The following is a 12,520-nucleotide window of genomic DNA, read 5'->3' on the forward strand; positions in this document are numbered from 1 at the left end:
TTATAGTTAATGTGTGTCCTCCACTAGAATGAAGCTTCATGAGGGAGGGCATGTCTTTATGGTATTCATTTCTGTATCGTTAGTGCCTGCTTCTCTGGCCTCTGTTAATCACTGAATAAATATTAGACAGATAAATGAGTGATTCAGGTAAATGATTTATTCAGAAGCTATATTTATTTAGTAGGTGCTTGCTTAATGGAAGCCTGATTCCTGTTACTAATGTAGTTCATGCTTTCTGTACATCAAGGATGTTGGTATCAATGTGTTGTCACTAAGGATTAATTTAGGGATATGTTAGCCTGGCTGGCGTGGCTTGGTTGGTTGAGCATCACCCTGTGCACCAAATGGTTGCAGGTTCTATTCCTGGTCAGGGCATATACTTGGGTTGTGGTTCCGGTTCCTGATTGGGGCACATACGGAAGGCAACCGATTGATGTAACTCTCTCTCCCTCCCTTGTCCCTTCCTCTCTCTCTCTGGAATCAATACAAATATATTTTTTAAAAAACATTCAAAATGTAGAGATGTATTTGAAAAGGATCTAATAATTTTCAAGAATGCATTCTATAGAAATTTAGACTCGATCATTTAAAAAACCTGTCCCTCTCGTTATGCCATATGTGAATGTGAGAAGCATATAGTAAGAAAGATTCAACAAATGGCCAAATGCATGTCAGGTTCCGTTCTGGGCCCTGGGGCACAGCAGGGGAAAAAGAAAAACCCTCATGGTGGGAGATAGGTCTACACTTATATGCTGAAAATATACTTTCCGACGGGGCTTAGCGCCCTGGGCACTGAGATTGGGCATTGAGGTCGTGATCTTTTTTACATTCTTTCCTTTACTCCTCCCCAAAATATGGTCAACACTTCTGGGATTTTTTTTTTTCCAAGACTGCCTTGATGTGGCAGAAGATAGATCAACCATTACGCTCAGCGTGACTAAATACAACAGTTTAGTGCCCTTTGCAACACGCGGCAGCCCGTGGTTTAGAGGATTCCTAAAGAAATCTAAAACTTAATGGAAAACAGGACTTTCTTGAACATTTATGACTGCCAAGTCCACAGTAACTTCTGTATTAGAATGGAATGCTTCTTCAGATAAAAGTACCACTTCTAAGTAGCTGCAAATATCACTTTCATTTGTACTAAAAAGTGCCATGTACTAGATGAAAATCTGCATGATGTACTGGTGATGGGGTGGTTTAGCATTCCATTAGTTTCCTGTTTCACTGTTTGCTTACGAACATTTGCAGTCTGTCAGCTCGTCTACTAATAAGACCTGCAACTTTTTGAGCATCTACTAAGCTCCAAGTCCTAGGCTCTTTACCCTGATTGTCTAGTTCAGGGGCCTCTAGAATCGGATACACAAGACGATCCACTGGAGTGAGCAAGAAAATGTTGTAACTTCTGTTTCAACTTCTGTTGCTGCTTATGTGTGATGTCATCTTTTTTTTATAATTTCTGTTTTTGCATTTTTGATGCAGTATATAATTTATTAATAACAGCACAAATATGTTATACAAAAATATAGCAGTGTCATAAATAAGTACTCAACATTTTTTCCTAGCATACTGTTACACCCACACACACACACACACACAAATCTTTGAGAGGACTGATCTGATTTCATCCTCAAAACAGCTTTCTTAAATTCGTGTCATTGGCCTTCCCTTGCTGATGGAGAAGTTTTTAGGTAAGTTAAGTTACTTGCTGAAGGACACATACCAGTGGTTGGCAGAGTAGGGATTCAAATCCCAGCTCTGTCTGAACTCCATGCTATTTTGCCAGCTGGGTGTAGAAGAAAGCAAGAATGTATGTAAAGCAGAGTAGATATGGAAAACAGAACCTGACCAAAAGTGTAGCTGTGTGATCCCTAGGTGGGCCTTGGAGGACGGGGGGCATTGTCGAGTTCAGGGTACATCCACTTAGTAAGGCAGCCTAGCCCCTGTGTACTCCGTGTCCTGGGATGTACTCCTGTCCTTTCAAACGAAGCTGGAAATATGCTCTTCATAATTTTCTCTCAACTCGTCTCTCGAATCTTCTTGTTTGAAGTACTTAAGATTTCCTTAGAACTCCAATCACATCTTCTCCCTGCTGGCCTGATAGATTTCCTCCTAGGAACGCTTCGTGGTAGACTTTCCGCCCTGGGTATTGCTGTCTTCTCAACTCAGATAAGATGGATGTGTTGTTTTTGCAGGCTACACCCAATCGCCTCTCAAATCCTGATTCTTTTCAGCTGGGTGTGTGAATTCTGGCTTTGTTTGGAAAACCCTTAGCTGTGTGAGAGTTCAAATATAATTTCTATGGTTCAAAAAGCACCAAGTTAAAACCTACTTCTTGGCCTTGAAACAGGTAACCGATGGCCAATGAGCCATTCCAAACTTTTAAGGCTCTTAGTCCTCATGTACTGCCATCCAGGTTAACCTGAAAGGAAAGCGATATGAGGTTCTCTCCTCTTAAATTAGACCCCGTGGTTGTGCTAAAAGATGTTGAGAGGAAAAAGCATAAGGGTGAACGATGCCCGGTGGAATGCAGAGCAGAGGGGAGCCCTGAACTGACTGCGAATCCCACAGCCACCAGCACATCCCTGTTCCAGGGTCACCATATCTTAAAGCTAAAGAGGTCTCAGTAGCCTCTGACATGGTCTTGTGGCCTCCAGTCTTCCTAGTCCATCCCCAGTGGGCCACCAGCGAACTTTCTGAAACCTACGTCTGATTCTGTCCCTCCCCTCGAGAATTCTGCCCTAGGTGCCCTTTGCCTTGGGGTCGTGGGCATAACACACACACCCTACCATTTCCCTTCCCTGCCGGCTTCTCCAGCCTCATCTTTTCCTGACATACTACTCAGAAAGAGTTTGGCACGACTGACCCCGTTGCATCTCAGAGCAACCCCCTTAAAGCAGTGTTACTTACATCGCCACCACGCCTCACTTTCACTTATTGTTTCCATATTGACTGGATGGCAACTTGTCAAACATAATAGGCTTTTGCACACCTCTGTCTGTGCACATGTGATTTCTTTGTTTGGAATTCCCTCCCCCACCTCTCCTGGTTGCTTGGCCGACTCAACTCTTCCTTTAGGACTGAAGGTCAAGGGTTAGCTCGTGTTGGATGGGTTTTCGAGCCACCCAGACTAAGGAGATGCTCTTTCCTGTGTTTATCCTTTGTAGACACCGACAATTCTGTGTTTACTTTGAAGCGAGTGTGTAACATACAGCACTGTGATTATTTTTAGGGGGAGCGGTTTCTCTCTGGTGGTAATCCTGTGTTACAGGGAAGGAGGCTCTGTCTGTACTTTAAGATTGCCAGGAGAGGAAAGAGAACTGGGCCCAGAGGATCTCAGGCCGGGATGGAAGGGGAGGGCCTGCCCAAGGGAATCTCCATAGCAACCAGTCAGGATGGAGCCCAGTGCAGAGATGGGCTCCTCTCTAGCACAGCATTCTGCATCAGGGGGTCTGCAGACTCCACAAGGGCCAAACCCACCCACTGCCTATCTTTGCAAATGAAGTTTTACTGGAACACAGCCCTGCCCATTGGTTTACAAATTATCTCTGGCTGTGTTCATGCTAAATGACAGAATTTGAGTAGTTGCAGAAGAGAAAGTCTGGCCCTCCACCCCTAAAATATTTACCATTTGTCCCTTTACAGGAAAAAAAAAAAAAAAAAAAAAGAATGGTCACTTGCTCTAGAGAGCAGTTCTCAGAGTTCAGTTCTCAAGCCAGCAGCATTGCCACCATTGCACACCTACAGGCCGCACCTCAGACCCACTCACTGAGAAAGTCTGAGGGCAGGGCCCACCGATCTCTGTGTAAGCAGCCCTTCAGGTGATTCAGAAAACCACCCGTCTAATAGCGTGTGCTTAACTACAGCCAGGCATGCGGGGTCTAGGAGAAACGGGTACCAATAAAAGGCAAGGGGATGCAATCAGGGAACAGGGAGGGGAGCAGATGAGGATGCAAAGAATCTCTAATGATGCCTCTGAAATACAAATTCCATGAAGGAAGGAACTCACCGTTGGATCCCACCATATTGCCCTGTGCTACCTGCGTGTGCATTTGCGAGTGAATGAATGCGGGCGTGCAGCGTGCTTGGGATGGAGCCAGTCCCAAAAGGTGACCTGAGCCCGCAGGTGGAATCGGGGAAATAGGTCCACCTGGCAGGTGTGGCTCAGGACTGAGGCTGAAACCCATTTGTAGCAAGAAAGTACTACTGAAGACTGAAGAGCAGGGACGTGTCTAAACGCCGGATGATTTGAATGAAATTCTGACTTTCATTTAATCTCAGTTTCACTTCCCAGCCCTGCCTTTGGCCAGGTATTGGTTCTGGGGATTTTGTTTTTACCATCATAGCTCGGCTGTGCCTGTTTGACCTTAGATAATGTACTCAAGCTTCCCGAAGCTATTAACTGGATTAATAAATGTGAAGCCCTTGGTGTCTGGTACACTTCCTCCAGTAAGGAAATAATTTTGTCGTATTTCTAGTCACAATCTCATTTCATGGTGAAAAAAAAAGATTACCAATTATTACTAGTGTTTTATTCCAGTGGTAAAACTTTGCTTATTGATATTCCTTCATTTGTCTTTAAGGAGACTTCTGCCATGCTGTCCATGTTGCAGCCTGAAGCCTAAGTTGATATGAGTTTCATTATTACACTTTTTCTCATTTAGCATATATCACAAACTTTTTAAAAACCAAAAAGTGCTACAATATTTACTAATATGAAAATAGGTCATTTTGAGGTTCTGTTATTTAACAAAATATCCATGTGTTGGGAAAAAAACATACTATCTAAACCAGTGATGACGAACCTTTTGAGCTCAGCGTGTCAGCATTTTGAAAAACCCTAACTTAACTCTGGTGCCATGTCACATATAGAAATTTTTTGATATTTGCAACCATAGTAAAACGAAGACTTATATTTTTGATATTTATTTTATATATTTAAATGCCATTTAACAAAGAAAAATCAACGAAAAAAATGAGTTCGTGTGTCACCTCTGACACACGTGTCATAGGTTCGCCATCACTGATCTAAACCCATCTTAATACGTTTTACCATACAGCTTTTAAGTACGCTTGTGAAGGTTTTTATACTCACTAGGGTAGCTATTTTACAGTTATATGCCCTTTTTTTAAAGAACTCTGCATATATTATGAACATATGAAAGAGAAAATAAGATTATTTAGGGCTTTACTAGGTGAATAAATATTATTTCATGATTTTTCAGTGATAACTAAATCTATTTTATGTCAAGGAGTCATCAACCTGAAACTTTAATAACTTTTGGCGGAGTGACATTTTGAAAGTAAAATTAGTGTCTGGGTGTGTTTTTTTTAATTCCATAAACGCCATGGGAATTTTATCACGTTTCAACACTTGCTGAATATGTAATTCCCATAGTGCCCATTAGTGGCCATCTGTGTAAGGTAATACATGTTTGGGATGAAATTGATTACGGCCTAAACACTCCGGTGCTATGATCAGGAAAAGCACACAAAGTTCGCGTCTTTTTTCTAATGATCACTGTGGGGCTAAAGCTGTGAATTTCCAGAGCCAGAGCAGCCTATCACTCAAGATCCTAATCTCACCATAAGGGACACCAGGGCCAAAGGAAAGGAGATGGAGAGACTTTCACTAAAAGCAGTAAGTGCTGTTCTTGAGGAGCTAGTGGGATAAAGGGGGAAATTAACAGGCGTTGGAACATAGTATTTCCTTTATAGGCATCGAAGGGAACCCAGTGCGGTTTCGTGAATATTCAGACTATTTCATTACCTTTTAGAAATTCCCGTTGCAGCCACCAACACACCTCAAGGTTAACTTGTAACTTTAATCAGCATATACGTTGCTGGTCCAACCCCCTTGGTCCGTTATATTATTTTTGCCTGATTTGAAAATCGCTTTCTTTTTAGCTGTGCAAAACAGGTGCTTCTCTTCTTTTAAATATGTTTTCAGTGTCATCTCCTCAGTGCATTTTATTTTTATTAGATGAATACCAGTGTACTTCCTGAGCTCATTTATCTATCCCCTTAGAGTAGAGCGAGAAAATAGACAAATATACTTGTTTATATCTTTCTAATGAATGTATTCACACCTTGGCTCTCACATTATCTACGTATCTACTGGTGAAACATATTACACACACAAAAATGATTTTTTGGTTTAGAAAAATTTGAGAGCTTGCATTACTGAACTGTCCCCATGATCATCTTAAAATCTGATCACGTCTCTATAGAATATGTGGCATTTGAAACTCAGCTATATCCTGATCATCCCTAGGATGTAGGCCAGAATGACTTAGGTTCAAATGCCCTGAAAGTACACAAAAGAATTGATAGAATCATTGTCTAAACATTGAAAAACAGCCATTGTGATGTTGGCGTAGTTGATGCTAAACTGCCCTTCCTTTTCATTGTTAAACTTCTTGATGATAATTATTCATCAGGTTATGATAGATTTCAAATCTGTTTTCCATTAAAGATACCAAAATAATACTGTCTCCTTAAAGGAGGAAATTTACCTTCCTGTCTTATATTTTGTATACTAAGAAGTCATGCATCAAGTGCTTCTAATAGTTGTAGAAGTTATTTGGAATATATTGAAAAGAAAATGGTCTAGAGCACAGCAATACTTAATAACATTTGGATTTGGGTTGGGTTTTTTTGTGTGTTTTTTTTAAATATATCTTATTGTTGAAAATGTTACAGATGTCCCCTTTTTATCCCCCATTGCTTTTAGGGGGATGTGATTTTAGTAGCTGCCTGCTTTTTTTTTTTTTTTAACTGACTTGATTTGCCCCTTCTATAGTGTGTTTGTTGTTGCTATTATTTTCAGAATCTGTTTCTTAGCTTAGAGAGAAGTAAGGTAGGACGGGTTAGCCTCAGTCTCATGCCAAAACCACTGGATGAAAATTAGGGATCCTTAAGAGAGAGAACTCAACGGGCGAGTTGGAATTTACACCAGAGTCCATGAATTACCATTAATCTTGTTTTTAAAAGCTTATGCATACTTCAGTGGTTTGTTCTTAGAGGATCTAAACTGGTTTTCTTAAAATGTTTACCACTTATTTTCCCAGAATCTTCAGCTACTTGGAGCTACAGCCATTGAGGATAAATTACAAGATCAAGTGCCTGAAACCATAGAAATGCTCATGAAAGCAGACATCAAAATCTGGATCCTCACAGGGGACAAGCAAGAAACTGCCATTAACATTGGTAATTCACCTAGTGCAGACTTTAAATGTGATGCTTTTAAACAGCTTGATACATTATAGAAGATAAATTAGAGTTATTTCAAGATTTGAAAGATTCGACACTTTAAGAAGTCCGTATTTATATTATTGGGCTTATCTATCAACTTATGGCCCCAGTGCCTCTTTAAAATTACAGTGGTTATATATCATAGCTCTTGTAACCACATAATACCCCTTCTTCCCTTTGTATCATTGCCTACCCCCATTTTTTATCCACAATTGGCACGTGTAGATAACATTTCCGCAGTTATCTGTGAAAGTCTAGAAATTGGGATTATGGCAGGTTGTGTATTGATGCTTGTTTATTTGACCAAAGGTTATTTCTGAGATGGGAATAAGAAGGTTGCCAGTTTCCATTCATTTTTTGGAAACAGGTTCGTAGCTCAAGCTGCCATAACATCTCTCGAGAGGAATGTATTACATCAATTAATTCACTTTATGTTTGGACATAGGACACTCCTGCAAACTTCTGAGGAAGAACATGGGAATGATTGTTATAAATGAAGGCTCTCTTGATGTAAGTACAATCCTATTTTTAAAAAATTCTTGAACAACATAGTCATCTTGTAGTATTTTATATTCAGACTAGAGGCCCGGTGCACAGATTCATGCACCAGAGGGGTCCCTCAGCCTGGCATGTGGGGATTGGGCTGAAACCGGCTCTCCGACATCCCCCGAGGGGTCTCAGATTGCAAGAGGGTGGTACTCGGGTGACACACCCCGGAATTGGGCTCCCTCCTCTCTGGTTCCAGGTGCATCACCCGAGAACCCCAGCTGCCAAGTCACCTCAGCTCAGCAACTCCTGTGTTGAGCATCTGCCCCCTGGTGGTCATTGCAAGTCATAGCTACTGATTGGATAGTTGTTTAGGCTTTTTATATATCTGTGAAAATATTTGATCTTCCTGAGGTTAAATGATACCTTATAACTACAGTTCTGCTTTAATGTAATGTGCACTGTTTGAACCACGTTGATGGTAGATTGCAACTTCATGTCTGACAGCTGCAGGAATTGCTTAATGTGAGACCAGGAAACTGCTTCACAAAAGCATCATGGGAGGAGGGTACCAAGTGATTGCAGCTGGTTCATATCTATCTGTATATTGTTGATATAATATTCTGCTTTAGCTTCTGGTGATACTATTTATACAGGGATGGCCAGAAGTAGGTTTACAGTTGTTCATATAGAAAAAGGCATGCAAGTTACTATTATTACAATAGCTTTATTAACTGTGTTTTGTGTACTCACAACTATAAACCTACTTTTGCCCACTACTGTATTTTGCTTTTAAAAAAAGTGTGAACACTGTTGAAAAACACAAAATAACCATTGCTAATAGGAAAGTTTGGTTTTTTAATGTTGTATCTTCTGGGCTGTAATATAAATTTTATGGAGGTCTTTTTTCACAGCTGTGATCCCCTGAATTTGTATTTGAGGAAGGAGGAAAGATTTGTTAGGTGCACAGTGTAAAGTAGACGTTGACAAAGAAATATGTAGGTCAAATGACCTTTAAGTATTTTATAGTAAAGGTGACAATTTGTAACTTAAGGTGGAAGACAGAACAGGAGAGGTGGTTATACAAGTGCTTGAAATAGTCATCATGTCACAGAGAGCAGAACAGAGAAAACCTTAAAATCCGAGGTGTTGGTGAAGCTGTGAGGCCAAGGACAGAGAAGGATGGAGAAGAGGAAAATGCTTAGAATTCGGGTATAGAACAGAAACTGTGACAGAAAGAGTTGACTTCTGATTTTTACATGGGAATAATTATCTCTTCCTTATTTATTCTCAAAACAATCCTTGTGATGTCTTTCTCTTTCTTGTGAAATCTTTGAGCAAACTTTTAAAAATGTTTTTATTGATTGATTTGAGAGAGAGAGAGAGAGAGAGAGAGAGAGAGAGAGAGAGAGAGACAGAGAGAGAAAGCATCTATTTGTTGTTCTGCTTATTTATGCATTAATTGGTTGATGCTTGTATGTGCCCTGACCAGGGATAGAACGCACAATCTTGGCACATCAAGACGACATTCTAACCAACTAAGCTACCGAGCCAGGGATCTTTGAGAAAACTTGTTGCCTGAGGAATAATATGTGTTTTTGCAACCATGAAAGTTGCTTATGCCTTTAATTATTGGAGAAGTACTTTTTGTGAACCAAGCTTTAATCTTAAAAACACAAACCAGAAAAAAAAGCCAGCCTGGTGTTAGAAGACTTTCCTTCATATTTTTTCATGCACTTGGCCCCCTGCTAGGCACTGGGAGCACACCACTATACAAAACATGGGGACACCGCCCCTTAGAGTTTACAGCAAATCCAGTCTCCACCCTGAATGTGTGTTCATTTTGGTTTATTTATCCAAGTTACTATGTTGTGAAAAATTATGACTAAAACAGCCCAGCCTTCCAAAAGCTTATAAATAATAAGGGGAATAAAATGCATACACGTGACAGTACAAAATAGGTATGTAAATGAGATAGGTGGTTTGCTATGAAAATATTGTGAAGTTTAGGGAAGGATAAAGTAAGTGGCATTTAGTTAGATAGAGGTGAGCCATTCAGTAAGGAGGGAGTATTTGAAGCAGAAAGCTATTGCAACTAAGTTCATATGTGAGGCATGAAAGAAGAACATTGAACTTGATTACAGGATTGTAATTCTTAAGTGTTCTTGTTTGAAGAAATATAGGCACATAATCTTCTATAATAATAAAAGAGTAATATGCTAATTAGACCGGATGTCTTCCGGACATCCTTCCTGAGGAAGCCAGGGCACAAGGGAAGCCAGCCTGGTCCCCGGTGCCTGCGGGTGGCTGGAGGAGGAGGGAAGTATCCCAGGTCCCGGGTGCCGGAGGGAAGCCAGTGCCAGCAAGGGGGCGGGGGAGGAAAGCCTACTCTTGCATGAATTTTCATGCATCATGCCTCTAGTTCAAGTTATAAAAAGAGGGAAAAGGACAGATGACAAACAGTGTATCTTCCAGACTGGTACCCAGTCCTCCCTGGGGACAGCCACTAGTTCCAGTTTCCTGTGTGTTTGTGCAGAGGTATTCTGCCTTATGTGTATGCCTGTGCGCACCTCGTCTATTAAATTACAGCGTACTGTTCACACTGCTTTCTACTTTGCTTTTCATATTTTTGGGTGAGTGTCCCCCAAAAATGTATATATACTTTGAATGATTATAAAGTTAGTGTTTATTAGCATATAGTTCATTTTCAAAATTTAAAAGACTGCAAAAATAATTTGTCAACACCTGTTTTCAAACTGGCACTGCTGATTAAGCAAAGCAATGGAATCGCAAACATCAACAATCATTCTGTTTGATGTTTCTGTGCCCTCCATTGGTCACCTGTTGCCAGTTTTGTACCATAAACTTTTATCTCGTATGTATCCCCATAAAAAAGTCTAGTGGATAAATTTTCTTTGTTCAGAGCTTAGTCTGGCTTTACCCATTATTTCAAATCAGTTAGACCTGAAAAGGAAAATTATGTGTTATCTGCTGTTAAGGTGTGTATGCATGTTTTGGGGACACCCTGTATATCTTAGCAATTGTTGTGTAACAGTATGTGTGAAGCTACCTAGTTCTTTTTTTAATGGCTGCACAGTATTTATAAGGCCCCTGGAAAGAAATGACACAGGGAGCTGAAACCGGAAAGGCCGGCTGAGGTCAGGAGTGGAGAGCTGGGCCCGGTTTGAGTATTTGCCCTCATAAGTGAGAGGGCAACTTCATCAGCCTCTTAAAAGAGGTAAGATGTGTGTGAGCAATTGTACCCTAAACTTTATCGAGTTTAGAAGGGCGGGGAGGCATAGGGTGCAGGCAAAGGACCAGGATGGGAGTTCGTAAAGAAGACATGAGGGCACCAGTGCCCAGCTGTGGTGTGAGGGAAGTTCAGGGACCCCTGTCCCACGCGGTCCCTGGAGAAGGAACCGTCCAGGTGGTTCCAGAGCTGGGCTTTCTGAAAACCTCAGTGGGAGCGTTCCCACGGACCTGGAGACGGTTGGGCCTTGGTCAGCTCCATGGGTCATACTCGGGACACGGTGTTTCTGACACTTGAAGGAAGTCAGAGGCGGGCCCTGTGACGCGGAGGCAAAGGCATGACGAGCCACACCTGACTGGACACGTGGTTCCTGTTGGCTGGCCTTAGGCTCTCACCTTTGCAGAACATGGTAACCTTGCTTCTTTTGTTTTCAGCCGTTTCATCCTTTTTCTTCAACTCTTAGGTAGACATGTTCGTTAAGTGTTCTGAGTATCAGGTAAAGAGTAGTCTCAGGGGGAAAAAGTGAAACGCCAAAAATATTCCATGTACCGCATCATGTGTTGTTAAGACAGTGGCCTTTATTTTTATTTTGAAGTTTCCAAGAAGGTAACTCAAAAGTCATAGCCACCTCACAGGTATCTGCACTACCTTTTTCTCCTGGAGGAGGCAGAGATGGGAGTCTCCCGGGAATACTCAGTTTTACTGAAAGCAGGGACCCTGTGTCTGTCTGTTTGGTTTATCATTCTCTCTCAATGCTCAGCAAATTGCCGAGCACATAGTAAGTACTCCATAAATATTGGAGAAGTCCGTCTCTGAGTCATTTTAATTAGGGACTTCTTTAAAAAAAAAAAAAGTGTATACCAGTTTAAATTTGGTTGTAATCAGCCACGTCTGATATCCTATATAATAAAACCCTAATATGCAAATCAATCGAACAGCAGAACAACCGGTCGCTATGACACACCCTGACCACTAGGGGGCAGACACTCAACACAGGAGCTGCCCCCTGGTGGTCAGTGCGCTCCCACAGGGGGAGCACTGCTCAGCCAGAAGCCGGCTGACAGCAGCACTAAGGACCCCTTGGGGGATATCTGACTGCCCTGCAAGAGGGTACAGGCCAGGCTGAGGGACTCCCCCTCCCCTTCCAATGCACAAATGTTGTGCACTGGGCCTCTAGTTTAAAATATAAAGTGATTAGCAGTGTCCTTTGCAATGTAAGGGACACTTGGGGTGGAAGATCACAGACAAACCCTATGGCCGCATGGATTAACACTGATTTGTCCAGCTGCAGACTGCCCAGCATTCTAGCTCTGCTGCCTGGGGGAGGTTTTTCTCCCAGGGAGTTAAGTGGGGACTGTACAAACCCGGCTGTTTAGGGTCAGGCCTGCTGTGGGGCACTCATTGGCTTCTCAGCAGGGAAGGAAACATCACTTTGCGTAGCTCCCTCAGATGTGATGCCATAAAATCCGAGGCTGAGTTTTCAGGCAAATCATTAGATGTGCTAGAATGCCCGTGGGTTAATCATTATTT

General features: G+C 41.7%; 1 protein-coding gene across 8 annotated transcripts in view; it reads left to right on the forward strand.

Moving 5' to 3' along the window:
• Positions 1–12,520, forward strand: part of ATP8A1 (ATPase phospholipid transporting 8A1) — a 214,241-nt gene that overhangs the window by 120,221 nt on the left and 81,500 nt on the right. For all 8 annotated transcript variants that reach the window (XR_009449605.1, XM_059672319.1, XM_059672285.1 and 5 more), the window contains 2 exons: positions 7,071–7,209; positions 7,700–7,764. Coding sequence is in view for 7 of the 8 variants with exons in the window: in XM_059672319.1 (XP_059528302.1) it covers positions 7,071–7,209; positions 7,700–7,764 (204 nt within the window). In the remaining variant the exon portion in view is untranslated. The remainder of the gene's footprint in view (positions 1–7,070; positions 7,210–7,699; positions 7,765–12,520) is intronic.

This window comes from Myotis daubentonii, chromosome 1 (genome assembly GCF_963259705.1).
Source record: "Myotis daubentonii chromosome 1, mMyoDau2.1, whole genome shotgun sequence".
Classification (NCBI taxonomy): Eukaryota; Metazoa; Chordata; class Mammalia; order Chiroptera; family Vespertilionidae; genus Myotis; species Myotis daubentonii.